General features: G+C 63.1%; 2 protein-coding genes across 4 annotated transcripts in view; both read right to left on the reverse strand.

The window, feature by feature from the left end:
• Positions 1-113: 113 nt before the first annotated feature.
• Positions 114-3,070, reverse strand: TMEM115 (transmembrane protein 115). Of its 2 annotated transcripts, none has more exons than XM_009460652.2 (2): positions 2,040-3,068; positions 114-1,287 (listed from the first exon to the last, which is right to left on the reverse strand). In XM_009460652.2, the coding sequence occupies exons 1-2, from the start codon at positions 2,891-2,893 to the stop codon at positions 1,089-1,091; spliced, it is 1,053 nt and encodes a 350-aa protein (XP_009458927.2). In that variant the 5' UTR covers positions 2,894-3,068; the 3' UTR covers positions 114-1,088. The 2 variants fall into 2 exon arrangements, with proteins under 2 accessions (XP_009458927.2, XP_087599746.1); XM_087743620.1 differs by lacking the exon at positions 114-1,287 and adding an exon at positions 1,294-1,545 and having other exon boundaries at positions 2,040-3,070.
• Positions 3,071-3,841: 771 nt separating this feature from the next.
• Positions 3,842-25,467, reverse strand: part of CACNA2D2 (calcium voltage-gated channel auxiliary subunit alpha2delta 2) — a 227,150-nt gene continuing 205,524 nt past the window's right edge. Inside the window, exons 9-39 of one of the 2 annotated variants that reach the window (XM_087743979.1) lie at positions 24,731-24,781; positions 24,458-24,557; positions 23,479-23,637; positions 22,864-22,971; positions 22,039-22,117; positions 21,772-21,821; positions 20,690-20,779; positions 20,362-20,430; positions 19,843-19,917; positions 19,289-19,363; positions 19,051-19,122; positions 18,664-18,735; positions 18,425-18,486; positions 16,316-16,392; positions 15,064-15,084; positions 12,706-12,766; positions 10,195-10,292; positions 9,904-9,994; positions 9,706-9,768; positions 9,481-9,584; positions 9,298-9,396; positions 9,112-9,206; positions 8,821-8,868; positions 8,319-8,390; positions 8,000-8,152; positions 7,829-7,881; positions 7,668-7,723; positions 7,438-7,561; positions 6,814-6,923; positions 6,510-6,598; positions 3,842-5,937 (exon numbers count right to left, since the gene is read on the reverse strand). In XM_087743979.1, the coding sequence (XP_087600105.1) occupies positions 5,809-5,937; positions 6,510-6,598; positions 6,814-6,923; positions 7,438-7,561; positions 7,668-7,723; positions 7,829-7,881; positions 8,000-8,152; positions 8,319-8,390; positions 8,821-8,868; positions 9,112-9,206; positions 9,298-9,396; positions 9,481-9,584; positions 9,706-9,768; positions 9,904-9,994; positions 10,195-10,292; positions 12,706-12,766; positions 15,064-15,084; positions 16,316-16,392; positions 18,425-18,486; positions 18,664-18,735; positions 19,051-19,122; positions 19,289-19,363; positions 19,843-19,917; positions 20,362-20,430; positions 20,690-20,779; positions 21,772-21,821; positions 22,039-22,117; positions 22,864-22,971; positions 23,479-23,637; positions 24,458-24,557; positions 24,731-24,781 (2,605 nt within the window). In that variant the 3' untranslated portion in view covers positions 3,842-5,808. The remainder of the gene's footprint in view (positions 5,938-6,509; positions 6,599-6,813; positions 6,924-7,437; positions 7,562-7,667; positions 7,724-7,828; positions 7,882-7,999; positions 8,153-8,318; positions 8,391-8,820; positions 8,869-9,111; positions 9,207-9,297; positions 9,397-9,480; positions 9,585-9,705; positions 9,769-9,903; positions 9,995-10,194; positions 10,293-12,705; positions 12,767-15,063; positions 15,085-16,315; positions 16,393-18,424; positions 18,487-18,663; positions 18,736-19,050; positions 19,123-19,288; positions 19,364-19,842; positions 19,918-20,361; positions 20,431-20,689; positions 20,780-21,771; positions 21,822-22,038; positions 22,118-22,863; positions 22,972-23,478; positions 23,638-24,457; positions 24,558-24,730; positions 24,782-25,467) is intronic. The other variant, XM_087743980.1, reaches the window with a different exon arrangement.

Raw genomic sequence — 25,467 nt, forward strand, 5'->3', positions numbered from 1 at the left:
AGAGCCCCCGGGGCTGCTCTGTGCCCGGCCCCCCACCCGGCCCACACTCTGCTGCGGGAGCCAACTCTTTCGAAGAACTCTTTATTGATACCCAAACGTCTGTGTTTTTCCCGGTTGACAAAAACCTTCTGGTGTGGTCCTTTAAAAAAATAATCATGAAACCATCGACCCGCGTTCCGGGCTGGGGACTGCCCAGGGGATCGGGAGCTGTGAGGAGGCTGTCACAGGGAGCATCCTCTCCAGAAAAAAAAAAAAAAAAAGCCCATCAACACGGAGGAAAAGAGAAGGGGGAGCCCGTATTCTACCTGCAGGAAAAAAAACAGCTGCCGGAGGAAGCAGCGAGAGCCTCACCATAAAAATTAATTCCAGCTTCTAGTGTAATCTGACAAATGGATTAGCCGGGGAGCGGCTGAGGGCACCGGCTCCTCGCAGTGCTGGCTTCGGGGGCGGGAGAGGGAGCAGGAGAGAACTCCCCATGCACAAAGCCCAGAGCTGGCAGTGCTGGGTGGCCCCCTCCTGCCCAGCAGCCTCTCCCCCCACCTGGCAAACCTCTCACCAGTCACGGTGAGCTCCTGCCAAGGCGGGGGGAGGCTCCCCACGGGAAAGGGATTTGGAAGAGAAATCCGCCAGCCTTCCCGTTCCCTCAGTTAGGGACAGAACTACCTTCAGAAAGGAGGAAATAAGCGTTGAGTGCTCTGGCCAGCCCCCGGTGCGGAGGAGAAGCGAGGGAGCGCTGCTGACTTCGCTCCTGCATGGGCAAGCGCAGCAGCCTTGGGGCAGGGATCAGCCCCACATCCCCCTCCCGGAACAGCCCCCGCTGCCGGTACCGACGTCCACAGCCTGCCCTGCGCCGAGGGGAGCGGCTCCAGGAGCCCACGTCCTTGCGGTGGTGGCAGCATCGTTGTCCTGGGTGCCCAGTGCTGGCCACGAGCGGCAACGAAGCATTGGAATGAGGTAGCCCCCTGCCTCTGCCGCGGGAGGAGTCCCTGCTCCCTGCTGAGCGTCCCGGCTGCGTGGGGGGGACACGAGGGGGGTTAGCAGCTCTCCGACGGAGATGGGGTGGGGAAGGGGGGCAGCGTGTTGGCCGGTCACAGCTGGGACGGGGCATCCTGGAAGGTGATGAGGCTGGACTCCTGGCCAGCACCCTTCCCGGCCATGTCGGGGTTGGGCAGCAGTGGGCTGTCGGCCTTCGTCCCCACCTCCTCTTCCTCGTCCTCCATGCTAGGCCAGGCCGACTGGTCTTCCACGCGCTTCAGCCGCTCGTTCAGGGCCTTCAGGGCCAGCTGCCTGTGGGGCAAGGGCAGACAGGCAGGTTAACCCCGGGTCTGACGGGCAGGGCAGGGGCTAATGGCTCTGCCCCACGGGGCACTGTGCAAGGCCCTCCCTGGCTTCTTCCCAGCAGGAGAGGGTGGATTCAGCAGCGCTGGAGATGACCCGGAACGCCTGGGACTGCTCCGCAGAAACCCACTCATGCTCCCAGATTCCCCGCGCAGAGTTCTTGTGCCACGTGGTACGCTCGGAGGCTGTCAGATGGCACGCAGGCCGCTCCGGGAACGGGGGAAGAAAGGTGTAAAACAGGGCAAGAGGAAAGCGGAGCGCCAACGCCTTATGCACACCTTTCTGCCGGGGCTCAGCAAGGCCAACGCCAGGCATGCGGGAGGGCCGGGGCGTGGGGCTGACTCAGCGTCTTCCCCCACACCACAATGAGGGGGAAGGCACCTCCCCAGGCAGCCGCTGTTCCTCTTCTACAGGGACCCCCGACCCCAAACCACACGTGCCCCTTCCCCAGGATCTCCCTGCTCCTCCCCTGCACTTCCGCCACTGCTCTGTGTTTGGAAGAGTGGGACAACATCCCACCAGCCCCACGAAATGCTTCCCGCCACCTCTGCGGTAGGGAGTGCGGCCCCCAGCAGACCCCCTGGAGAAGGCCCCCTCTTAGCACCCTGCACCCAAATCTCCCCTCTTCTCCTCATTTGGATTTTAAACCTGACCCTCGCTGCTCGTAAACACAATCCCCATGGAAGCTGGGTGAGCGGTACCTTCTCCTCTCAGCGTCCTGGGGGTCCGTCCCTGGCAGGCTGATGGTGATGGACGATGGGGCGCCCACGTCGTAGCGTTTGACCGTCTTGCGGCAGACCTTCACCTTCACCAGGATGCTGTGCACCAGGTTGGCCACCAGACCCACCACAGGCTGCAAGATCTCGGGGAAGAAAGTGGCAAAGGCGAAGTGGTCGGACATGTCTCCACGGCCTCTACTGTGCCGCTGGTAGAAACGGAGATAGACCCAGCTGGAGAGGAGCCCGAAGCCGTACGAGGCCAGTACATTGCTCTCGACGAGGGCGGCAAGCCGCAGCAGAGCCAGGAGAAGAAGCAGGAGCATAGGGACAGCCTTCATCCTGACCTGGGGCACCTTCAGGACGGTGCTGTCCCCCATCGTCTGCTTGAGGGCCACCAAGACTCCCCCGAGGAAGCCCAGCCCGCCGTGGATGCGGACGGCGAACAGGTAGGCGAGGTGGAAGGAGGCCACGTAGGTGAGGAAGTAGGCGAGGGCCCCCAGGAGCCCCACCGAGATGTTCACCACCGCGAAGAAGACCAGCAGCTCCAGGGCTCCCCAGAGGGGCTCCAGCAGCCGCCCGGCCGCCCCCAGCGTGGCCAGGCTGGCCGCCAGGCCCCAGGCCCGCTCTTCCACCAGCCCCTGCGTCACCAGCGTCCAGACCCAGAAGTTGGGGGGCAGGAGGTAGCCGGGGGTCACCCCCAGGCCGTAGGCCGTGTCCAGGCCGAAGGAGAGCAGGTAGAGGAGGAGGACGGCGGCGCTCAGCGACTTCACCACCACGCTGGTGCCGGCCAGCGCCGCCAGGAAGTGCTGCCGGGCCACCGGCAGGTACCGCCGCATCTTCGGCCCCCACCGGCGGGACGGGGCTGCCCCGCGGGGGCTACAGCGCCCGGCCTCCCCCGCGCCGGGCCCCGCTCAGCCCCCGGCCAGGCCCGGGACCCCCCGCCGCCGCCGCCGCAGGCCAGGCCGCGCTGGGCCCCACTGCTGGGCCAGGCCGGGCGCGGACAAACAGGAGCCGTGCGCATGCGCCGCGATGGGCGGGGGCGGGGCGGGGCTGCCCGGGGCGGGGTCCCGCCGCAAGGCACGTCGGGACATGTAGTCCGTCCGCGGGGGGGCATGGACATGGGGGCGCTCGGGGAGAGCCACGGGGGGACACGGGGGGCGTGGGGGAGAGGCACAGGGGAACACAGACGTAGGAGAGGGGCGGGGGAACGCGGTTACGGTGGGGACAGTCATGGGGACGTGGACATGGGAGTCACAAACTCTGGGGGGGGACACGGACACGGGTGGGCCGGGCACGGGGGGCACTCGGGGACACGGACCCCACGGGACAGGGGGACAAGGATGTGGGGACACTGACACACGAGGACACGGGCATGGAGGGGGGAGTGACACGGGGAAGGGGGGACACAGTTCTGAGGGGACACAGGGAGATGGGGGCCGGGGGCCTGCATGGGGGGGCTGAGCCCCCGCTGCCCCACGGCCCCTCCTGTGCAGCGCGTGGGTGTCTGGGAACCCGCAGCTCTGCCTGCGCCCCTGCCTGCACCCCTGCCTCTATCCCTGCCCGCGCCCCTGCCTGTGTGTCCCTGCCCATGCCTGTGCCCGTGTCCCTGCCCGCATCCTGCCTGCCTCCTGCCCGCACCCCTGCCCATCGGCCTCACAGCACAGGGTGCAGGCAGGCGTGAAGGCAGCGGCCCGGCCAGAGCGCCCCGATGTCCTGCCCGTCCCCCCGGCACTGTGCCCCCCGGCCCTGCCCACATACCCGGGCAATGACGCAGCCACCGCCTGTGAAGTGAAAATATGAACATTATTTAATAACTGAGTCTCTGTAATAAACCATTTGAAAATATTTTACAAGGAGTCACACGCACGATATCTTACAAATTGTCTTTTTGTTGGTTTTTGAAGTTTTCCAACTCTTCTGTACAAAAAAAAAATTAAAACCCAAAGAAATTAAAAATAAATTAAAGAAAATCAATTAAAACCCCAATGCCTTTGAATGAGCAGAGAGAAGCTTTCAGGTGGGGACGGGGCAGGAGGCGACCCCGGCGGGACAGGGGGGCCCGGGGCCGTGCCGCCCCTTCGTCTCATTGGTTTTTAACTTAAAATAGACTATATATGTATATATTTATAGGTATGTATAGTGGTGGTTTTCTGGCAGAGCACCTAACTAGACTACAGAGGTACACACACTCCCGGTAACACAGAGCCATCTGTTCAAACACAGTTCCCAGAGACAGTAACCAAACACACACTGAAAAAGCTACAAGCAGAATGACCATTAATTAACCCCAGCACTAATTAGCGCCTGTCGCCCTCCCCAGCCCCCCCGGGGTGGCCGTGCCGAGGGGGCTCCCCCGGCCCTGGTTGATGAGGTGGCTCTGAGCAGTGTGCCCCGGGGGGTGAGGGTCCCCAGGGCTGCCCGCCCAGGCAGGGGCCCTCGGCACTGCTGGGAGCAGTGGGGGACATGGGGGCTGGGTATGGCACCCCCTGCTCCACAGCACCCCCGGGTGTCATGGACGGGCACCCTGCGCTGGGCCCCCCCAGCCCCACGGCACCTCTCCCGGCTGGGGTGGTGGGGTGCAGTGGGGTGCTGTGGGGTGCTGGGGCTGAGCAGCCGCTCCATCCGCCTCCTCAGCACCCAGCGTTTTGGCCCCCCAAACACTGGATGACCCCAGCCGGAACCTCAGCAGCACCCGGGGAGCAGCTTCCCCTGCCGCAGCGGCTGGCAGCCCCCGTGCCAGCGTCCAGAGGGACTGGGCACGTCCCTTCTGGGGACATGTGGCAACTCCCGCTGCGGCACATCCCGCTGCTGGGCACGTGGCGCGACCCGCTCGGGGGCACGTGGCACACCCCAGCTGGGGACAGGCGGCACGTCCCGCTTGGCTCGGGGACACGTGGCATGTCCTGCTCAGGGACAGGCCGCATGTCCCCTGGCCGGCGTGGTTTCTTTGGCAGGGCTGCCAGGGCGAGGGCAGCCGGCGGGGTGGGCAGGCTGGGCGGGCAGGATTTCACAGTGATCTGCAGAACGGAAAAGAAACAAAATACGCTTTTTTTCCCCCCTCCTTTTCACCCCAATATCTGTGCCCAGGAATGCATGAGAGCAGCTGAGCCCAGAGCAGGGACCAGGGCTCCATCCCACCCCGGCGCACGTGATGGCCGGCTGCCCCCCACCTCCGCCCCTGCCCACACCCGGCCCCAAGCCCGCAGGGATGCAGGAGCTGCTCTCCGCCTGGGGGGCCCGGGGGGGCCGGTACCCACTGGAACAAATAATACTGACCCGCACAGTCAAGTCAAGTCCTTTTTTCTTAATTTTTTGTTTTGTTTTGTTTTTTTTTCCTTCTCCCCCCCTTTTTTTTTTCCATGTGTCCTCGTTGCTGACAATAAACACCGCCGTTCTCCAGGCGAAAATGTTGGAAACTCGATGTAGAAAGATCTGGTTTAAAATCTTCAGGCTAAAAAAATAGGCGAGGTGGATGGTGGGGTTGCGGGCGGAGGGCACCGACGCCACTTTCCGAGTCTGAGTGGCTGGGAGGGCGCGACGCCAGGGCACCAACCCGGTCCCCGCTCTGCTGGGGAGCCCCTGCCTGCACCCCAACTCTTCTTTGGCTGCGGCCGGTGGGGAGCGTGGGGCAGCATCGCGGGGGTCCCCGAAGTGGCGGAGGGGACATTGCTCCCACTCCACCGGGCTGGGGAGGGGGATGGAGATGGAGATGGAGCTTGAAAGAAAAGAGCTGGCGGTGTGGCTGGGGGAGCTAAAGGCAGGCAGCCGGGGGCAGCGGGTGCCGGCTGGCGCTGGAGTAGAAGAGCAGCAGCTGCAGGGAGAGCAGGACCCCCAGGGAGGGGGCAAAGGAAGCCCCTCGGCCGCAGTCTGAGGTATCTTCCTGGGGGGGCAAAGGGAGAGGGGCTGTGGTGCATCCCCAGCAGTGTCTCGGCGCCCCAGGGGCACCCACTGCCCTGGCAGGGGCACCCACTGCCCCCCGCACCCCTGCTGTACCTACTGTCCTGGGACCCCCCCGGCACTGCACCCCTGGGGCATACCCCACGGTGCTGCTCTCCCTGGGACCCCTAGGGCTCTGCTCCCCACCCCAGGAGGGCACCCCATGGCATTGCTCTCCTAGGGACCGCCCATGGCTCTGATCTCCCCAGGGGGCAGCCCAAGGTTCCCGACCCGCCCCCCCCCCTGCCCGGTCCTCCCAGGGCTCCAAACCTCCATGAGGGGGTCCCCCCATGGCACTGCAGCCCCAGGATCCCCCCATGGCTCTGTTCCCCTCAAGGGGACACCCCATTGATCTGCTCCCCCACTCACCCCTCCATTCCCACCCAGGGGGGAACCCCTCAGCTCTGCTCCCCTGGGGGCCCCCCATGGCTCCACTGCCCCCCTCAGGGGGAACCCACTGCCCCAATTCCCCCCAGGGCTCCCCCCCAGCTCCACTCCCCCCTGCGCCCCACATACTGTTGCATTGTAGTCGAAGCAGATGTGGGGGCCTTTCCGGTAGCGGGGCCTGTCCACCAGCTCACACTGGTTGGGGTCCCTCGGGGGGGCTTTGCAGGTCAAGGAAACCACCAGGGACAGGGCGGCCGGGCCCCTTGGGGCACCCCATGGCCACCCCCAGCCCCTCTGGCCACGGGCCAGCTCCCTCTACCCCACTGGACCCTGCAGCTCCCAGCCCCGCTGCCCTGACCCACAGACCCTGCCTGTCCCCCCACCCCCCCGCCACCACATCCCAGTAGGATTCAGCCAGGCCACCAAAGGATACCTCTTACCTCTGCCTGCAGCAGCTTGATGGACTCGCACTGGCTGCAGAGGGGCTTGTCGGCCACCACGAAGAGCAGGTTGGTGTTGGCCAGCCTCTGCGCATGGAAGAGCCTGGGGGTGCGACGGCAGTGCAGACCTTGGTTACCCTGTGCCTCGATCCCACCCCCCCGACCACTGGTGCCAGCTCTGCTAGCAGGCGGCTCTGGGGATGCTGAGCCAGCAGAGCGTCCCCATCCCCAACCTCATCCCCGTCTTCGTCCCTATCCCTGTCCCCAGCCTCATCCCCGCCCTGATCCCTGTCCCCATCGTCATCCCCATCCCCGTCCCCATCCCCACCCCACCCACCATCCCCATGCTGAGGGGCTGCCTAGGGAACCAGCACCGATGGGCTTTCAGGGCTCGGTCCCACTTGGAGGAGCCCTGGGGACATCATCATCACCCCACAGCCCATGGGGACGCTACTGTTGCTCTCTGTCCCCCCGTCCGGGTACCACAGCCCCCCAAGCGCTGCACAGCATCTCCCATCACCCCCATGCAGGTGGCTGCACAGGGGTCCTGGCAAAGGCAGCTTAGGGGGGGTGTCCCCAACCCTGCCCAGGCGGTAGGATGGCAGGGATGGACCCACCTGGAGCAGTTGCCGCAGTCAATGATGGCGTTGTAGGTGGCGTTGACAGTGCTGAAGTAGTACTGCGTCTGCTTCATGATGCAGCTTGTCTCCCTGGCCTCCATGCTGTCCCCCGCCACCTCCTCTGCGCCGGCACAGCGCCGTGGGCCAAGGGCCACGGACCCCCTGCCACACGCCCCTGCCACGTCCCCTGCCCGCCCCCCCAGCCCCGGGCGTCCCCGGGGACTCACCCGTCTGGAACCAGCTGCTGTAGGTGAGGCCGTACAGGAACTGCTGGAAGAGGGACCTGGGAAAGGGAAGTGCGGCCGTGTTGCTGTCCCAGCCCCAGGGACGCGCCGATGTCACCCCCCGATGGAAACAGCCCCCGGGGAGGGGATGCAGTGGGACTCACCAGGCTGCGGCTGAGGTCCACCAGGCGAGGTTCAGGAGATCGGCCACAGTGGGCTGTGGGCAAAGATAGGGGCGGTGAGCCAGCGGGTCCCCATGCAGGGCACTGGGGACACCCCTGCGCGTCCCCAAGCTCCCAGACTGCCTGACGGCCATGGTCCCCGTGAGCACTCACCACAAAGACGCTGCGGGGCGCAGCGCCTGTGTTGCTCTGGGCTTCAGGGGCGCAGACGGACTGAAAGTCATAGGACTCCTTGCGGGCGTAGAAGGAGTTGTTGTAGAGGGCGGACATCAGGTTGGCGTCCACTTCACTGAAGAACTTGCCCACCTGGGATGGGGACACCGAGTCTGCACCCAAATGCCACCTTGCCATGGTCTCCCCTGGTGGGGACTTGAGTGGGGCTGTGTCACGCCACCCGTGACATGAGCTCAGAGGTCTCAGCTCCCCGCCAGCATCCTACGCCCAGGAGAGCTGCCACATGGGCACCACTCACCTGGTACCAGTGGTCCTCCTGGTTGGAGAGCACCAGGAAGCCCCCGTCGTCGATGAGGACGCAGATGAGGTCCTGGGGAAGGAGGGCAATGTCACCCACCCATGGCTGTGCCCAGGGCAAGGCAGGACAGGCAGGGCAGGGGGGTGACAGGCAGTCAGGCAGGGGGGCCAGCGCAGTGTCCCCAAGCCTGGGGTCTGCTCAGGAGCATCTCAGTGCCGGGAGAACCGGTGCGGGGTGCAGAGAGCGGGAACCATCACCCATCCTGGGGGGTTTAACAGCCCCCTCGAGGGGGGGTCCACGGTCCAGGGGGCAACCCCCAGGGCTTCGTCCCTGTGAGGGGCGTTGGGGACTGGCCAAGCTCCGAGAGCGGCAGGGGGACAGGGTGGGCACACTTGCCCAGACAGCAGGGGCAGGGCGGGCAGGGGACGGGAAGCCCTCCCAGCCATCCCCTGCTCCCCCTGCCTGTTGTCCCTCGCTGCCCCCACCCCTGCCCACCACCCACCTTGTTGTTGGCCTCACAGTCCATCTCACAGCTCGTCGAGGGGTCACACTGTCAACCGAAAGCGGGGCAGAGGGACAGGTTAGCAGGACCATCTTCCGCCCCCCCCAGTGCTGTCCTCGTGGGAGGAGACATGTGCGGCAGTGTCCCCAGGGGATGGGGATGGGTGCCCCACGCAGGGTGATGGGCAGGGCTGTGCTGGGGGTACAAGCCCTGCGGGGTGACAGGCGCCATGTCCCCCCCGAGCAGCGCCCCATCCCTGTGGCAGTCCCCTCCCTGGCCCAGGGGACATACCCGGCGGGCGCCCAGCTGGTCGCGGTCTGTCCGGTTGCTCGCCAGCACTTTGAACTTCTCAGCCCAGGCCTCCAAGTCCAGCTTCACCCCCACCACTGGGGCAGCGGGGAGATGGGGTGAGCCCCGGTGTGGGGGGAGGACGGGGAACCCCCAGCCTGGTGGCGGGACACTCAGCCCCGTGCCTACCTGCTGGCTTCAGCATCTTGCCCCCAATGCTGAGCTCCACGGCAGTGCTCACCAGGATCCCGATGGTGTTGTTCTCCAGGTCCAGCCCCCGGTAGCCGGCTGCAGAAGGCAGGGGTGGCATGAGGGGCATGTGGGGCCAGCGGCAGCCTGTGCCACCCCCTGCCACCCCAAGCCAGCACCCACCATCCCGGTAGGGTGGTTTGAAGATGTAGCCCTTGTTGTCTAGGCTCCTCCGGTAGAAGCTGGCATTGAAGGGCTCTGGTTCCTCTTCCCAGTCATCCGCAGCCCTGGAGTGGAGCAGCCACGGCCATAGCTGTCACTCAGCTCCAGTCCCACCGGAGATAGCCCCGCAGGAGCAGACATGTCACTGCGTGGGGCCAGGCATGCGCGCTCCCCTCAGACACTCACTTGTTAGGGAAGACACGGGTGATGCCCCCATCAGTGGCTGCGAAGACAGCCAGGAGGCTGTACCTGCAAGGAGAGGGGCTGGGCATCAGCGGGGTTTTGCTTTGCCCCTGTCCCGTTCCCATGGCCCATCTCAGCCCCCTGATCCCACTCTGCCCCCAGCCAGTGCTGCCCGTCCCGGGCCACCATGCCCCCACCTACGTGTTGAGGTCCTGGTCCTTCCAGACCCGCTCCACCAGCTGCTGCGTGATGCCTGTGTCCAGGATCAGGTTGTGCAGGAGGAAGTTGTCGCCTTGAGAGGAAGATGGACAGAAGGAGGAGGTGAGGGCCAGCCCTCTGGGGGCCACCCGCAACCCCTGCGCGGCACTGGCACTCACTCTGCAGCAGCTCCTGGGGACCCCAACCCCTGCACAATTCACCCCCTGCCCTGTCTCCCCCGGTCCCCCCATACCCTGCTTCCAGCCCCCCCACCAGCCATCCCCAGCTACTCACACTGCTTGGAGTCTGGGGTCACCTTTTCCATGAGGGCAATAAAGTTTTCCAGGAACTCGGTGTTGTTATCCGACAAGTCGAGGTCTTTGCAATACTCTCTGGGGTTTGGGGGACAAGGTTTGTCGTTCGCGAGGATGGAAAAGGCAAGGTCAGTTCTCCCCCGGGGACGGCGGGGCATGTACCAGCCGTGCTGCCAGCACCCGGGCTTGCTGGGGGACATGATGGTGGTGACGTGCCACCGCTCCCACGAGTGTCACCCCGCTGTGGCAGCCGGCTGTGGGCATCTCTGCAGACTGCCCGGCACCCAGGCCTCTGCTGCCTGCAGTGCCACCGGCTTGGCCACCATGCCGGCCACCAGGTCAGTCACCACCATGGGCACCGAGGTGCCGTCAGCCCTGCCAGGGCCAGGTTTGATGGATCCCAGTTTCCCCACAGTTGTATAACCCCGAGCCCATCTCTTCCCATACTGGTGGGGCTACTGGTGGGACTGGGCGCTTCTGCCACCGTACTTACCTGCGGGGCCAGGCAGGCGCTGCTGTGCCCACCCTGCCCTGCCCCTGTGGCACCCCAGGGAGCGGGGGCTCCGCTGCGGGTGCAAGTGGGGGTTTGCCTTGGGAGCCCCCGTGGCTGCGCCGGCGGCACCACGCAGGCGCTCAGCAGCCGTATCTGTACCTTTTGTGTAGATAGTTAGGTGCTGGATGAGGCCTGGCCGGTGGAGGCAGGTGCTTGCCCGTGGGCATCACTGGCCCTGAGCCCCTCCTGGGACAGGCACCGCAGGGGGTGCCGTGTCCCCACTCCGGTCTGGGACCACTCTGAGTGCAGAGCCCCGGCCCCGCCGATGCCGGGGACAGCTGTGACCCTATGGGTCACCGCGAGGCTCTAACTGGATGGCATGGGTTAGCACCACCCTGGGGTGCCAAGAGCCTCCCAGCCTCAGCGGTGCAGCTGCAGGCAGTGCCGGGGGGCTCAGGGCTCCCTCCGCTCATGTCCCCTCTGCCAAGCTCCTGACTCTGCCGAAAACCTAGTTAAGAGGACAAATGCTGGAGCAGAGGGTGGCGGGGAGTGTGCCCATGGAGCAGCAGTAAAAGCTGGGGCACCCCAGCCAGCCCGTCCCGGTCCGGCCCCCCGCCCCCTGCTCCAGGGGAGCAGCCACCTAAATATCTACACCGACACGCACAGATACAGGTACTCACACACCCACGGGGGACGGGGGATATACGGTTTCTGAAAATTTCCAGTGGCCCATGGGCATGACAGTGCTGACGGCAGATCATACAGTCGCCCTGGGTGCCGGGCCCCGTCCCCGGGCACGCAGCTCCTCTCTGCTGCGCGCTCACGCCGGGCTGGCACCCACCACAGGGAGGGTGCTCACAGAGCTGCTTTGAGGAGCACCGAGGGGCTTGCCTTTTCTCTCTGGCTGCACTGACTGCAGAGCCCCACGCTGAACACTGAGCCCATCACCGCAGCCTGAGTGGGGCAGGCGGGCGGGCAGACCCACTCCTCGGGCCTCGGGCTCAGACATCACCTCCATATTTATTCCCTTCTCACAGTTACGGGCCAAGCTTTTTAATCACAGGGTTTTTCTGTTTCTCGTTAATACTCTGCTTTGGCCCCCACATTTCCTGGACCTCGCCCCTGCTGTCCTGTGCAGCACCCAGGGACCAAGGTCCCCCCGAAAAGCCAGGGCTGCACGATAACTGTACATTTTGGGCTGGTTTACCCAGACTTAGTGTAAGTGAGCAACAGCTGCTGTAGGGAGGGCAGGGGGTACCCAGAGGTGGCACAGGCAACTGCGCTGTAGCATCGACCTGCTGCAGTCCCCAAGAACTGCTATGCTAAAGCATCTATTACTGAGTTGTTTAGCTGTTATAATGATGTATAAGCAATAGGTGATTAGCTGGTAATGCTAATTAGGGCTGGTCAGAGGATGCAGTGCAGTGGTGGGAAGGTCAGGGTGCCGGCAGAGCCACGGGGCTTCCTGAACAGCCTGCCAAGGGACAGCCCTTCATTCCCGCTAGGTGATAAGACTGGGTGGCATGGTCCAGGGGAGGGGGCATGTCTGTCTGTCTGTCCGGGGGCCACTATGCTGTCCTCATGTCCCTGTTCACAGCCTGGGACCAGCAGCCTCCCCAAGCCCCTGGGGCATCCTGCACTTGAGCCAAAACCTACCCTTCCTTCTCCCTATCCCCCTGCGGCCAGCGCGACTGTATGATGCCACCGCCGGCCCCTTGCTCAGCGGGGGGATTTTCAGAAACTATACCTATATATGCACGCGCAGAGGTCGGGCCGTACCGGGTGCATATATACCGTGCTGGATGCAACCAGGTGGCGGAGCAGGACCGGGGTCCCGGCGGCAGCCCCCCTTGGCCGAGCGGGCACACAACACACACAGCGACAGGGGACAGGGAGAGGGGGACAAGGCACGATGAGGCGAGGATGGGGGGCGATGAGGGGGTTCGGCAGTGGGGCCGGGGTGGATGCACACCTCGGCAAGCGCACACGCAAAGCTACCTGGGAGCAATGAACACATGTCCCTCCGACTCAAAGCTGTTGGGCAGCAGGTATTCAAAATCTGCAACAGAAAGGGAAGGTTATCCGGCGGGGAGCGGGGATGGGGACGCCAGGGGCCAGGAGGGAGAGAGACGGACAGAGAGAGAGGGGAGGGAACAAAAAAAAAAGGCATTTGCTGCTCTTGGTAACAAGAGAGGAAGGAAAAGGCCGTTCTGCTGTCGCTGGCACCGCACGGGAAGGAAAGTTATAGCCAAATCGGGAGAGGTTTGCCCATCTCGGCTCGAATTTGCTCGGTCGCGGGCTGAAGGCGGGCGGTTGCGTACGCGCGGCCGGTGGCGTGTACGCAGGGACACACAGAGACACACACACATATATATATGCACGCACATGTATATATATGCATGTTTGGGAGAGCGTGGGGGCGTCTCTCTCTCGGGGAGGGGACGGGGGTGGGCAAGAGCAGGGAACCGCATGCTGCGCTCCTGGCCGGAGGAGGATCACCAAAACACTTGGTTGTTGGGGGAAAAAAAAAAGGAGTTTTCAGGCATCAACATGGCCAAACGGGGAACCTTGATGAGGACAGTCCAACCAGAGGCTGCCTGCCCAGCAAAGTGCTGTGCAACGTGCTGCCAGGCTCTGCCGCTGGGCGCTGGCGGCCCCCTTCCCTCCCTGGGGTGGTGGGACCCCAACGGGGACGGGGGCCCACGCTCACCTGCCAGCCCGGCACCTCGCTCTGCTTTAAGCAGGGGGGTCACAACCCAGCAGGGTTTGGGGTGCCTCTCAGGGACTACCCCCGGCAGAGGGGCAGCGGATGCGGGGTTCAGCTCGTGGGAGCGAGTTGGGTTAGGGGGTGCGTGGGGGGATGCTGCGGGATATCCTGGGGCCGCTGGCCGCCCCGGCGGGCACCGCCACCCCCTCGCCCTCCTACTGGCCCCCGGTGCATTGCAGGGCACAGCCAGAGGTTGGACTGTTGCTCTCTGAGGGCTGGGTACAAGCCGATGAGAGGAAGAGGAGGAGGAAGAGGAGAGGAGTACAAAACACTCGTACTTGGTCCATCAGCATTGCCATTGCAGGGGCGCCAGGAGGAGGCAACTCAAAGCTGATAGAACAGGGCTGAGGGTGACACTTCCACCTCCCCGCTGTCCTGCCCGCCTGGCCCCGTCCCCCCGTCCCCCTCTGCGCTGCCGTGCCCCCCGCAGCCATCCCCCTGCCTGTGCTGGGGAGTGGGTGCTGCTGGGCAGGCTGCCGGCGGGCACCACGTGTGGGGTGCCATGCAGGGCATGTGCGGGAAGGAGTGGGGCGGTGGGTCCCCCCAGGGACCATGCGTGCCGGGGCATCCCCCAGCCCACCATGGGGCTGAACAGGAGCTGTGGGTCTGGCCTCACAGGACCCCTCTTGCACTCACGAGCAGCCAGGCATCACGGGGACATGGGCCCAATCCTGCCCTGGGTCGCATGGGCGACATCCCGCTCCACTGCAGCAGGGGGTACCAGCCCCGGCACCCCTCCATCTGCCTCGCTGGGACTTAGGGCTCAAACTTGACTGCTCCCAGGGGACACGGATGGCACCGGGACGCTGCAGCTGCCAGGGGCTTCGTGCCATGCTGGGCCCTGGGGCAGGGGGGACAGCCACCGAGCAGCCATGGGAGCAGGCAGTGCAGCACCCCGGGGCTCGGCCACCCTGCATCCCCACAGGGCCGTCCCCTATGCAACAGGGTGGCATCGTCCCAGAGTGGTCCTATCCCCACCTTTGCTGAGGATTTCTGTTTGGGGGGCTTCCCCAAAAAAGCCTGTCCCAGAGGGCAACGGTGGCAGAGGACTGGGTCCCCCACCTGCCTCTGTCCCCGCCACCTTTGGGTGCCCACCCCGCAGCCCCCTGCTCCCTGCACAGCCCTATCCCTTTCAGGTTGAGTTGTCTTGGGGAGGAGGAAGCGGAAGAGCCAGGACGGGGGGACAAGGAGCCGGAGGAGGCGAGTGGGGAGACAGGAGCAAGTAAAGGAGGAGGAAGGAAGAGCAGGGTATCAAACTAGCTACAAAAAACCTTGTGGATTGAAAACAGCAGAGTTTCATACGAGATCGGCTCTTGAACGATATCATACCAGGTTTGGGAGCAATGTGCAGGGAGGGAGTGGGGGATCGTCGTGACAAAGCTCTCATGGACAGAACAAGACATGTTGCTTTCAAATAAAGGGGGAACTGGAGGAGAGGAGGAGGAAGGAAGGGCGAGTCGGTGGCGGTTTGCAGGTTCGGCGTGGCAAACGGGCAGGGAGATGGGCAAGCAGGGGGGCTGGGGGGGGACTGGACACGGGGCAGGGGACGGGGTGGTGAAGGTGAGTGGTCTGAGACTGAAAATACTTGCCCTTCATTTTGATGTTTGGTACTGTGTGAATCCACCATAGAGAGAAAGCAAGAAAAACAACAAACAAAAAAACAACAAACAAAAAAAAAGGGGGTTGGGTGGAAAGGGGGAAGGGGGGCACAAACAATATTTTATTCAATTGCTGTTTGAATAAAAATATTGTGTATCATAATCATACCAAAAGGAAACCTCTTGCAAAAAACGACATGAAAAAAAGAAAAAGAAAGAAAAACCCAGTAACGAAAGGAAAAGAAAAGGCCACGGTGAAATAAGAATAAAAAAAAAAAAGATGCAAAGATATAACTAGAGAAATATATATATATATATATTCAATACTCCAAAGGAAAATGAGAGTCAGTAGCAAACAGTTGCAACAGTCTTGATATCCAAATGTCCTCACTGAGTTTGGGGGCATGCACGGCACGGCGGGCAGAGCCGGGGAGGATGGGGGGATCCCCCCTCCCGGGGATGGGGACAGCCTGGCCTCGTCCCCGCGGGGACACGGGGCTCCTGCCAATGGATGGAGGGGGCGGCAGGGGCCGGGTCTGGAGCAGGGCTGGGGTCGAGCCGCCACGGCAGCCGAGGGGGAGAAATGGGGGGAACTGGAGGGGAGAGGGGAAGGGTTCAGTTCTCCCATGGGGAGAGGGTCCCCGGGAGCAGCGTGGACCTGTGGTGGGAAAAAGGCTTGGGGTCAGGGGAGAGAGAAAGAGAGAGAAAGGGGGGGGCCAGGCTAACACACATGTACACAGATTAATTCCAAATGAAAATCGAAACCAACCGAAACCGAACTTATAAAAAGAATAAATGGCTTAAACCGAAACCAAAGAATTGTAATAAACCAAAGGAAATTAAAGAGATCCATGCAGACTTTCCCAGGCTCGCAAATTAACTGGCTGCTACAGCGTCATCCCTCGTCCCCAGGAGGCGAACAGGCAGCAGTGCAGCCCCTGCCTGCGCCGGGCAGCGCCTGCCTGCAGCTGGGGACTTGGGTTTTGGGGTGCAAAGCGTGAGGACCAAACCCTGGCACCCCGGGGCACCCCAGGCAGGCAGCTCGCCTTCCCTCTGTGCGTTCACCTCTACTCACACCTCGCTTATTTTTAATTTTTCTTTTTTTTTTTTTCTTCCTCTCATAGTGATCCCTATCTCTTTTTGCAATTTTTTGCTTCGTGTTTTTTCCCCCTGACAGCCGCAGGCCGGCGTGGGGGCGAGTGGGAATGCAGGAGGGCAGTGGGGAAAGCCAGGGGCTACTTACACTTCACTTGCAGGATCTGGTCGCTGAGGTTGGCCTGGATGTAGTAGGTGCTGTAGGGAGGCAGAACCAGCCCCAGGCTGTGGAGGGGGAGAGCAGACAGGCGGTGTAAGGCTTTATGCTCACCCAGAGCCCTTGGCTGGCCCCCAGATCCTGCCTGGCACCCCATGGCAGCACCCAGCCCTGGCTGATGGCAGGCAGGAGCCGCACTGGGCTCCTACACGCTCCGCTGCATCCTTCTCTCCAGAGTCTGCACTCAGTGCCGTCCTGAGGGCAGCTAGGGTCATCCCTAGAGTGCCCAGGGTCATCCTGGTGGCACCCAGGGCCATCCTCAGAGCACCTAGGGTCATCGTGGGACACCCAAGGCCACCCTTGGAGCATGCAGGGCCATTCTGGTACCATCCAGGGTCATCCCCAGCATACCTACTGCCATTCTGGGGCACTCAGGTTCATCCCCAGAGCACCCAGGGTCATCCTGGGTCACATGTGGCCACCCTGGTGGCAGCCAGAGATGTCCCCAGAGCACTTAGGGTCATCCTGGTGGCACCCAGGGCCATCCCGGGGGCACCCCCGAGCACAGGAGGTGGCAAGCTGGTCCAGCCAGGGCTGAGATGGGCAGGACACGCCCGCCTGGGAACCGAGGGAGATACACATGGAAGAGGGACATGACATCCTTGTAAGGGAGGAAGGCGGGAAGAGACACAGCCCTCAAAGGAAGGGACAAAACCTTCCCAGCGAGGAGAGACCAAAGACAACCATTACATGGGCACCAGCTACTGGTGAGCCAGGAAGGAGAGGGCTCCACCAGCCAGGGGTCTGGCATGCAGGGTGCAGGATGGGGTAGGAAAGGAGGTGCTGCCGGGGCTGCTGAACCCACAGGACATGCTGCCAGAGGGAGCTGGACTCCTGGGTGCCAGCTGCAGTGGCTGGCGGCCTTCAGGGATGGTGTTTCTGCCAGGTGCTGCCTGGGATAAGCGAGCACCAGCGGGTGAGGGCCACATTCCTGACTCTCATCGGATGTCACACCTGCATCTGAGCCACCAGGACCTGAACTCGGCCCCCCAAGCCACCCCTCCAGCTAGTCCTGCCTGCGCCTGGCAGCACGGACTGGGCACCCCAGCAAGCATGGCAGAGGTAGTGGCACCCCAAAAAGCATGGCAGAGATGGTGGCACACCAGCACAGAGGGCAGAGGTGGTGGCACCCCAAACCACAGGTGGCAAGAGGAGGGTGGTGACTTTTTTCTGTTCAGTGCTGGTGGCACCCTGTGCTGATGGTGTCCCAGGGAACCCCCCTGCCGCGGTAGGGAGCCATGGGAGCGCAGGGCTCCTGGCAGCACCTTTTGCCCTACAGATCAGCCTGCAGCCCCAGCCCCAGCTGTGTCACCCCATGTCATTGTTCCCTCCTCGACACTGCTGCTTGGCTCTGGAGGGGTGCCACCATAGGGGACAGGACCGGGGTTGCGCAGGAAACACATGGCAGCGCTGGGAGGTGGCTGTGACCCTTGCCAGCCCCTCCTGAGCCAGGTGGCGAGGAGGAGGAGAGTACACTGGGTGGCAGGGGGACCACACAGTTCCTCACAGGATGAAGGCAGCACAAGTTGGACAGCACAAACATGACAATGCCGGGGTCTTTTTTACATGTGTGCTAGTCCAAACTGGTGCAAATGGAACGATAAATGCAGAGGGCAGCTTTGCTCTCCTCTGCCTCTGAAGCCACTGCCTGCGCTGCAGGGTGGGTGCGCATCACTGCCACCCAGCCCGGAGCAGGCAGAGACCTGTGTGAGCCCCTGGCTGTGCAGGCAGGCGGTGGCAGGGTGTCCCTTCTCTGGCACCTTGCAGGCCAGCCCTGCAGCGCCTGTCCTGAGCCCTGGGGACCGTGGCCCGGCTCAGCAGTGCTGAATGCTGGTAGGCAGCACTTTTGGGAGTGCCCTCTAGACCATCACTGGCTGCGTGCAATGATGTGATGGCACATTTGCAACCCCGCAGCCCACAGGACACATTCCTGGTGGCCTTGGGGACCTCCCGAGCTGCAGGCACAAGACCACAGCCCTGTGCTGGTGTGGGTCCAGCTGATGCCGGGGCGATCATGGGTGCCCTGGCAGCGCCGCTCACCTGTAGTTGGTGCTTTTGATGGGGGCCCACGTGTAAGTCCTGAACACCTCGTCGATGTATTGCTGTAGGTCAGAGGGAGCCAGTCAGGCTTCCGCAGTGCCAGGACCCTGCCAGCGCGGTGACATGGCATCCCGGCTCCGAGCCCGGTGCCGGCCACAGCCCCTCACTCCCCGCTGCTGGGGCTGGGAGCTCAGCACGGCGGTAGTTTTGGCTGTGACCCCCTTCCCCTGAAGTGTTACCTCGTCCAGGGACTTGATGAGGGTCTTTATGAACCTCTGCCCATCGTTCCCATCAATCATGCTTCTCCGGATCTGGGGGACACAGAGGAGGCAACTGAGGGTCAGAGAGCCCAGCCATGTGCCCACAGGCAGCCACCCCAGTGGGGTGGCACTGGGGACCCGTGGGATGCAGGGGCAAGGGGTGAGCAGCCTGGCGAGGGGCTCATCATGCTAGCACCCAGGGGACAGTGACCCAGCTCCCATCCCCACTGTGGTCCCATGGGAGCCGTGCCAGGGCCCTTAGGATGAGGCGCTGCCCGGGACAGGCTGGAGGGGCTGAGTGCCCCTTGCAACTGCAGATCGGGGGGGGCAGCCTGTACCCCAAAAGCTGCCCCCAGGTCTGCCCACCTCCTCTTTGTTCTCGTCCTCCAGCTCAGCGTCCAGGAAGTCCAGCGTCACCGGCTCGCGGAAATTGATGATCTGCAGGCAGAAAGGGAGAGCCGGGGAAGGGCTCAGGGCTCCCACAGCCACCGCTGAGTCCAAACTCACAATTCCCACAATTAGTTCCTAACAACCCTGGGAAGCCGTGTGTCCCACAGGGCCCTGATAACCCCTGCTGCTGCCACCCCGACAGGCCCCTCCTCACCTGTGGCTGCAGGTTGGGGTGCAGCAGGACGTAGCCGTTCAGGTCGATGGCGAAGACGTAACCATTTGCTCCCAGCTGCGGGAGGACAGGAGGAGGGATGAAGCCAGCCAGGTGGCTCTGCGGCATGCCGTGCTGTGCCGTGCCGTGCCAGTGTGATCACCCTCACCTCTGCAGGCAGAACTCGTCCCATGCCACCCCCGGGGCTCAGCCTTTTCTATCCATCTATTTCTATTCTCAGGCCAAGAGCATCTCTTACCCCAGCTCTGGATTTTACCCGCTGCTCCTTTCCCCAGGCTAGTAAAGCTTATTCCCCACTGACCCTGCAAGGGTTTCGGCTCTGCTCTGGGTCCCAGAGCATCACCCAGCTCTGATTGCTGCCTCCCTGCCTGCCCTGGTCCCTGCCTGCAATTGTGGCTTCTGCGCCCTGCTACCATCAGTGCTGCTGGAGGTGCTATGGGGTGCTGGGGGGGACAGCTCGGGGCTCCCTGCAGTGGGCTCCCACACCAGGCTCAGGCACTGCAGGGCAGGGACGGAGGGAAAGAGCCCCCACACACGTTGTATCGTGGCGTCAGCCTCTTGATGTCGTTGAGAGCCACGTCGATCCCCATCACGCCCAGGATGAGCTGGTTCTGGAAGGAAGCACAGGGAGGGAGGCAGGTGGGAGCAGGGTCGTCACCTGCCACCGTCAGCACAGGGATGGCGAAACAGGGGGATGAATCTCTTCTCCCTCCGTGAAGGTGTGGGTCAGATGCAGACACTGCAGTGGCACAGTGTGGGATGTGCCAGCCCCCCAGCAGCCCTCCATGGGACACTGCACCTCCCAGGGACTTGCAGCTGCCAGCTGTCCCCATTGAACTGGGAAAGCTAGCCAAGGCCATTTTGGATCTTGGGGATGGCCAGTCATCCCTGGTCTCACCCCAGAGAGGGGGGTGCAGAGCAGGCAGCACCCCAGAAGTGCCAGTCCCCCACTTCACAGCCATGCACCCAGCATTGGGGCACCCTGCCAACCCCACCAAGGCCCCACACCTGGGGTTCCCGGTGCGGCCAGGGTGGTGGCAGCCACAGCCTCCTACCTTTCTGTCACTGCTGTCCTCCGTCAGGTTGAACACCGGCAGCGTGCCTGTCACCACCAGGCCCAGCCCCTGCACAAGCACAGAAGGGTGTCCCGTGGCTCCTCGCTGGCCCCAGGACCCAGAGGTGGGGGTGGGCAGCAGGGGGGGGGTCACCCCCCTGGCAAGAGAGATGCGGGCAGGAGCTGTGCGGGACCCCAGGGCCAGTGTCCCCACCCACACCCCAAGGCTGTGTGGGACCCTCGGGCTGGGGGTCCCCACCTGTACTCCACGGCTGTGCGGGACCCCAGAGCCAGTGTCCCCACCCACACCTGGGGCTGGGGGTCCTCACCAGGGCATCCTGGTAGACGTTGGTCCACTGAACCTGCTTGGCTCGGTTTCCAGCCAGGACCATGGGTCTGCCCAGCACGTCCAGGTACTCCTGCAGGGACACAGGGCAGGGGAAAGCATGACATGGGAGTCAGATGCCTCCTTGCTCCAACCTGGTGACACCCCTGTCCCCATGCACACCCCAGGGATTATTAATAGGGTGCTTGGTGCCAGCCCCCAGCTGCAGGCTAAGCTAAAGGAGGGGGTTGGCAGCTACCAAACCTGAGGGTAATGGCTCCAGCTGGGAACCAAATGGGCCTGTTGAGATGCAAACAAGGCACTGCTTGCCATCGGCCATGCATGGGCAGGGCAGGGCAGGGGCTCCCCAGGCAGTGCTAGACAGAGCCCCCCCCCCACCGCCAGCTCCCAGATGTCCCCAGGGCTGGGCATGCTCCATCATGCCCAGACCACATCCCTTCTGTCTCCCCATCTGCCACCACAGACCTTTTGGGATCTTCTCCCGGGGCAGGTTTCCCTTATCCTGGCTCACCTTGCCAAGGCAGACCTCTGGGTGGGGGGGCAGCCCCTGTGCCATGATGCCAGCCCTGCACCAAGGGGCTGCCCCACTCAGGGGCACCCCATCACCTGCCCACCACAGCACCTCCTGTGCACCCAATAAAGAAAAGGGGCAGAAAAGGGGCAAGGAATGGGGTGTAGGGCCGACATGCCTGGATCTGCTGGGGCTGTCCCTGCCTTTGCTTGCTCCCTGCCTGTGCTCGCTCCCTCCCTGACTGCGCTCACTCCCTGCCCGCGCTCGGCTCTGCTCTGCTGATTAACGCCTGATGTTTCATAATTAGTCACTCAAAAGGCAGCAGGTCTGTGGGGAGCTGCAGAAGACGAATTACTTATTTCAATAGTGTGAGGCCTGGCCAAGGGCTCAGCTCGGCTCCCCAGCTTGCTGCCACAATTGCTGCCAGCCTTTGGGCTCTCTGCAGCAGGTGGGGCTGCCTGAGCACACCCCCAGGCAGAGCACCCCTGGGAGGTCAGCTCTGCCTGTGGCTGCTGGGCGGGCAGCACTGCCTGCCTGCCGGCACCCTGCTGTACCTGTGTGTTGATGCGGATGGCGCCAATGGAGGGGATTTCGAAGTAGTAACCTTGGAAAAGAAAGAGAAAACCAGCTGAAGAGCTGGCTGACTGCCTCTCCGGCAGTCTGGCTGTCCTGCTCTCCGTCCTGCTGTCCAGCCCTCCAGGGTTGCAGCCAGCGCCTTGCTGGCAGCGGCATGCACCAAAGCACTGGTGCCAGCCCCTGTGTGAGGGGTGAGCAGAGTATCCTGCAGCCTCCCGTGCCGGCCAGGTGCCAGCCCCACTCACCTTTGTTGGCGCAGGCCATCCACTGCAGCGGGGTCACATCGTAGTTGTGCTGCCCGACGGAGAAGGTGAAGACCCGCACCTGTGCCAAAGTGCGGCGGTGAGGACCGTCTGCCGGGCACCCCGGTCTTCCACACTCGGGTGCTCCTGGCTGATGGCAACCTCCCTGGGGACAGTGTGGCATTGCTCTCTGCCACGCAGACGGTGCTGCCTGTGGCCAAGCGCAGGAAGGCAGAAGGCTCCTGCAAACGCTGGCTGCGCTGGCAGGCAGGTAGGTAGGGAGCCCCTTTCTCCCTGACTGGAGCTGGCCAGTCCTGTCCCCCATCAGCTGAAGCCAACTACCCCGCTGGGACTGGAGATCCTTGTGCTGGGGCATCGCTGTGCAGGGAGGGGTCTGTGCTCTCTGAGGGTCCTGCATGGCCCAGCATCCCCCCACCCCACAGGTCTCCAGGTGCTGGGGAGCTGGGTGGCGATGGGGACCCTCCTGCCTGCGAGCAGCCCTGTCCCCCATGCCTGGGGTGTGCTCCCCCCAGGGCAGACTCTCGGGGCGGGGGGGCCCCTGGAGCCCCATCCTCCCCCAGCAGTCCGCAGGGTGCCTGGCCCCGTGCCTCCTGCACGCCAAGGTGGGCGCCGGCTATGAACGGCGCCGGCACATCAGCCGCACCATTACCAGGGCGGTGTCTCGGTGCAGGAGCAGACTGTCGGGGAGAGAGGATGGCGACATTGCTTGTGGCAAATGAGGCGGAAGCCGGCAATGGAGCTGCGGCAGCCGTCTCCCTCCCTGGCGAGCAGCCCCAGCCTGGCAGATGGCCCCACAGCCCCCCTCACCGTCTTATTGGGCCAGTTGTACTTCTCAAAGACGTCCTGCACCCGGTCCTCGCCGCCATCCGTGAACATCATGATCATCTTGTTGCAGTTGGCACGCGTGATGTTGGACTGTGGGGCAGAGAGATGGCGCCTGAGGCTGGACTCAGAGCGAGTGGCGCCGGGCACAGGGCGGGATGCGGGCAGGAGGGCTGGCCCTGACCCTTCTCTTTTCCTGGCCTGTTTCTCCAGGGTGAGGGTGGTTGGGGTGAACAGGCAGGAGGAGGTATGCTGTCTGCTTGGAAACGATGTTGTGGTTATTGCCGCTCAGCACCTAATAGCACCATTCATCTTTATTTTGCCTCTGGCACAGTGTCTGGCTGGATCCAGCCCCCTCTGCCCAGTCCTGTTAACTTCTAATAACCCAGAGGGCAACGGCTCCAGCAAAACTTTGGCTACAGCCTGCCGGGGGGTGGGATAACCCCCCCCCCCAGCATTGCAAAGGAGGACAAGGAGCCCTCTGCACACCAAAGCCCCAGGCATGGGGCAGCAGCCAGGTGCTCAGAGCTCTTCCATTGCCCCCAGCACCCATGGGTGCACTCTGCCCCCTCCCAGCCTGCAGCCCGGCCCCCAGCTCACATTCTGCAGCTGGTCGAAGGCGTACTCAAAGCCAGCCTTGTAGTCGGTCGTGCCCTTGGCCACCATCCCCTGCACGTCCTCCTTGAAGACCTTCTTGTTCCGGATGTTGGCCTGCACCAGGTGCTTGAAGCACGACACTGGCTTTGCCTTCTCGTTGAACTGGGAGGTGAAAGGGAGGGCAGCAGGTCGCAGAAAGGGGATGGAGACCCAAAGGCAGCCCCCAGCGGGCACAAACCACCCACCATGCTCAGCTCCCATGGGTTGGAGGCAGCCAGAGCATCCCATGTCCCACGTCCCGGGGATGGCCAATGCTGGGACCAGGGCTTAGCTTGGGCTAAATCCAGCACTGAGCCACCCGTTGTGGGTGCACAGGGCTCACCTGCACCCTCTCTTCTGCAGGACCCCTCAGGCTCATGCAAGCAGGCATGCCGTGCTGTGCTGTGCCAGCAGCAGGAGGAGGTGCTGCCTCTCACTTACAGCTTCATTTGCTGGCAACAGGGCCCATTCGTTAGGGAAGCAGCGATCCAGCTAACAGAGCCAGGCCAGACACGTTAATTAGTGCCGGCGTGCTTGCGGCCAGACAGGGGAGGGCCGGCATGGGCTGGGCGCCCAGCGATGCACAGATGCGGTGGCATGGCCACTGTGCTGCGTGAGGTCACAGGCTGGTGACATCGCCACAGGGGGCATGATGTCACTGGCTGGTGACAGAGAGGAGGTGGCTGGTTGGCATCACCCCAGGAGCATCTCTGCCAAACACCCCGTGATGGGGACAGCTTTCGTTTGCCACCACATACAGCTGAGCCCTGAGCAGCCATCTCCTTGCTTATGTGCAGGTGGGTGGTTAAGAAGAAAATAAAAATGGCATTTTTCTCTCTGCAGAGCCCCTGGCCAGGTGGGTCTGGGGCAAAAGGGCTCGCACAGCAGAGAGCTGGGAGCTGCCTGGGGGGCACAGCCCTGCCGCCCACCCTGTGGCACTCACCGAGGCCACGTTGACATAGTCATCATCTGAGAGGGTGTCCAGCATCTCATAGACTGAGGTCTTCATCAGCTTGAGCGTGAGGCCACTCACGCTGCCGCTCCTGGCAGGAGAGAGGGGTGCTAGGGGCTCAGCAGCGAGGGGGCACGGGGCTCCCCGCCAGCGCTGTCCCACACAGCTTCCCAGGGGCCACCAGCGGGACAGTGGCACCCCAGGGAGCTGTGCCACCATCTTGGCCTGGCTCAGCCTGGCTATGGCCCCCACCCATGTACTCACACATCCACAATGATGACCATGTCCTTCGGGGAGGAGGCGCCTTGGATGTACCTGTGGGGTGCAGAGGGGGGTCAGTGGGGTCAACTCATTTTGGGGGGACCCCAACCCTGCTGGGTGCAGCCCAAGAACAAAGCTCTGCCAGGGTGACCCTGCGGCAAGGAGCAGGGATAAGGCGGCAGTGGGCGAGCGGAGGCGAGGATGTGGCACAGTGCGGCACGGCAGACCGCCAGCGACCCGCCGCTTGGTACCGTATCAGCCTAATGAGCTCTAAATGCTAAACTCTTCCATCATCGCAGGCCCTTTTCTGCACGCTGATTATGCTGACACACACATCCATATTAAGATGCTGTTTACCCCCCCTGGAAGCTTCAAAGGCCAGGCTGATTAGGTTATTTTTAGCTACAAGGAGGAAAAATAATACTACTACATAAATCCTCCCCCCTGAAAACAATTAGGGAACCCTTCCTCACCCCTCGAAGCACCCCATCCTGCTCCCAGCCCTGCTGTGCTATCCTGCATGGGAGGGGGCCGGTGTGGTGCTCAGCACCCATCCCAGCCATGGCCAGGCACAGCCCAGCCTCCCCATCCCATCATATGGGGCCTGATCCTATCATGGCTGAAGTCCAAGGGAGCCTCATTATTGGCTTGATCAAGATCAGGCCTGATGCAAATTAATTAGTGTGTTATTAGTATCAATTACTCACCATTACTGGGGAGGACTGGGGAAGGGGCAGGTT

This window comes from Nipponia nippon, unplaced genomic scaffold, assembly GCF_047370975.1.
Source record: "Nipponia nippon isolate SJK-2023a ecotype South Korea unplaced genomic scaffold, ASM4737097v1 scaffold_9, whole genome shotgun sequence".
NCBI classification, from domain to species: Eukaryota; Metazoa; Chordata; class Aves; order Pelecaniformes; family Threskiornithidae; genus Nipponia; species Nipponia nippon.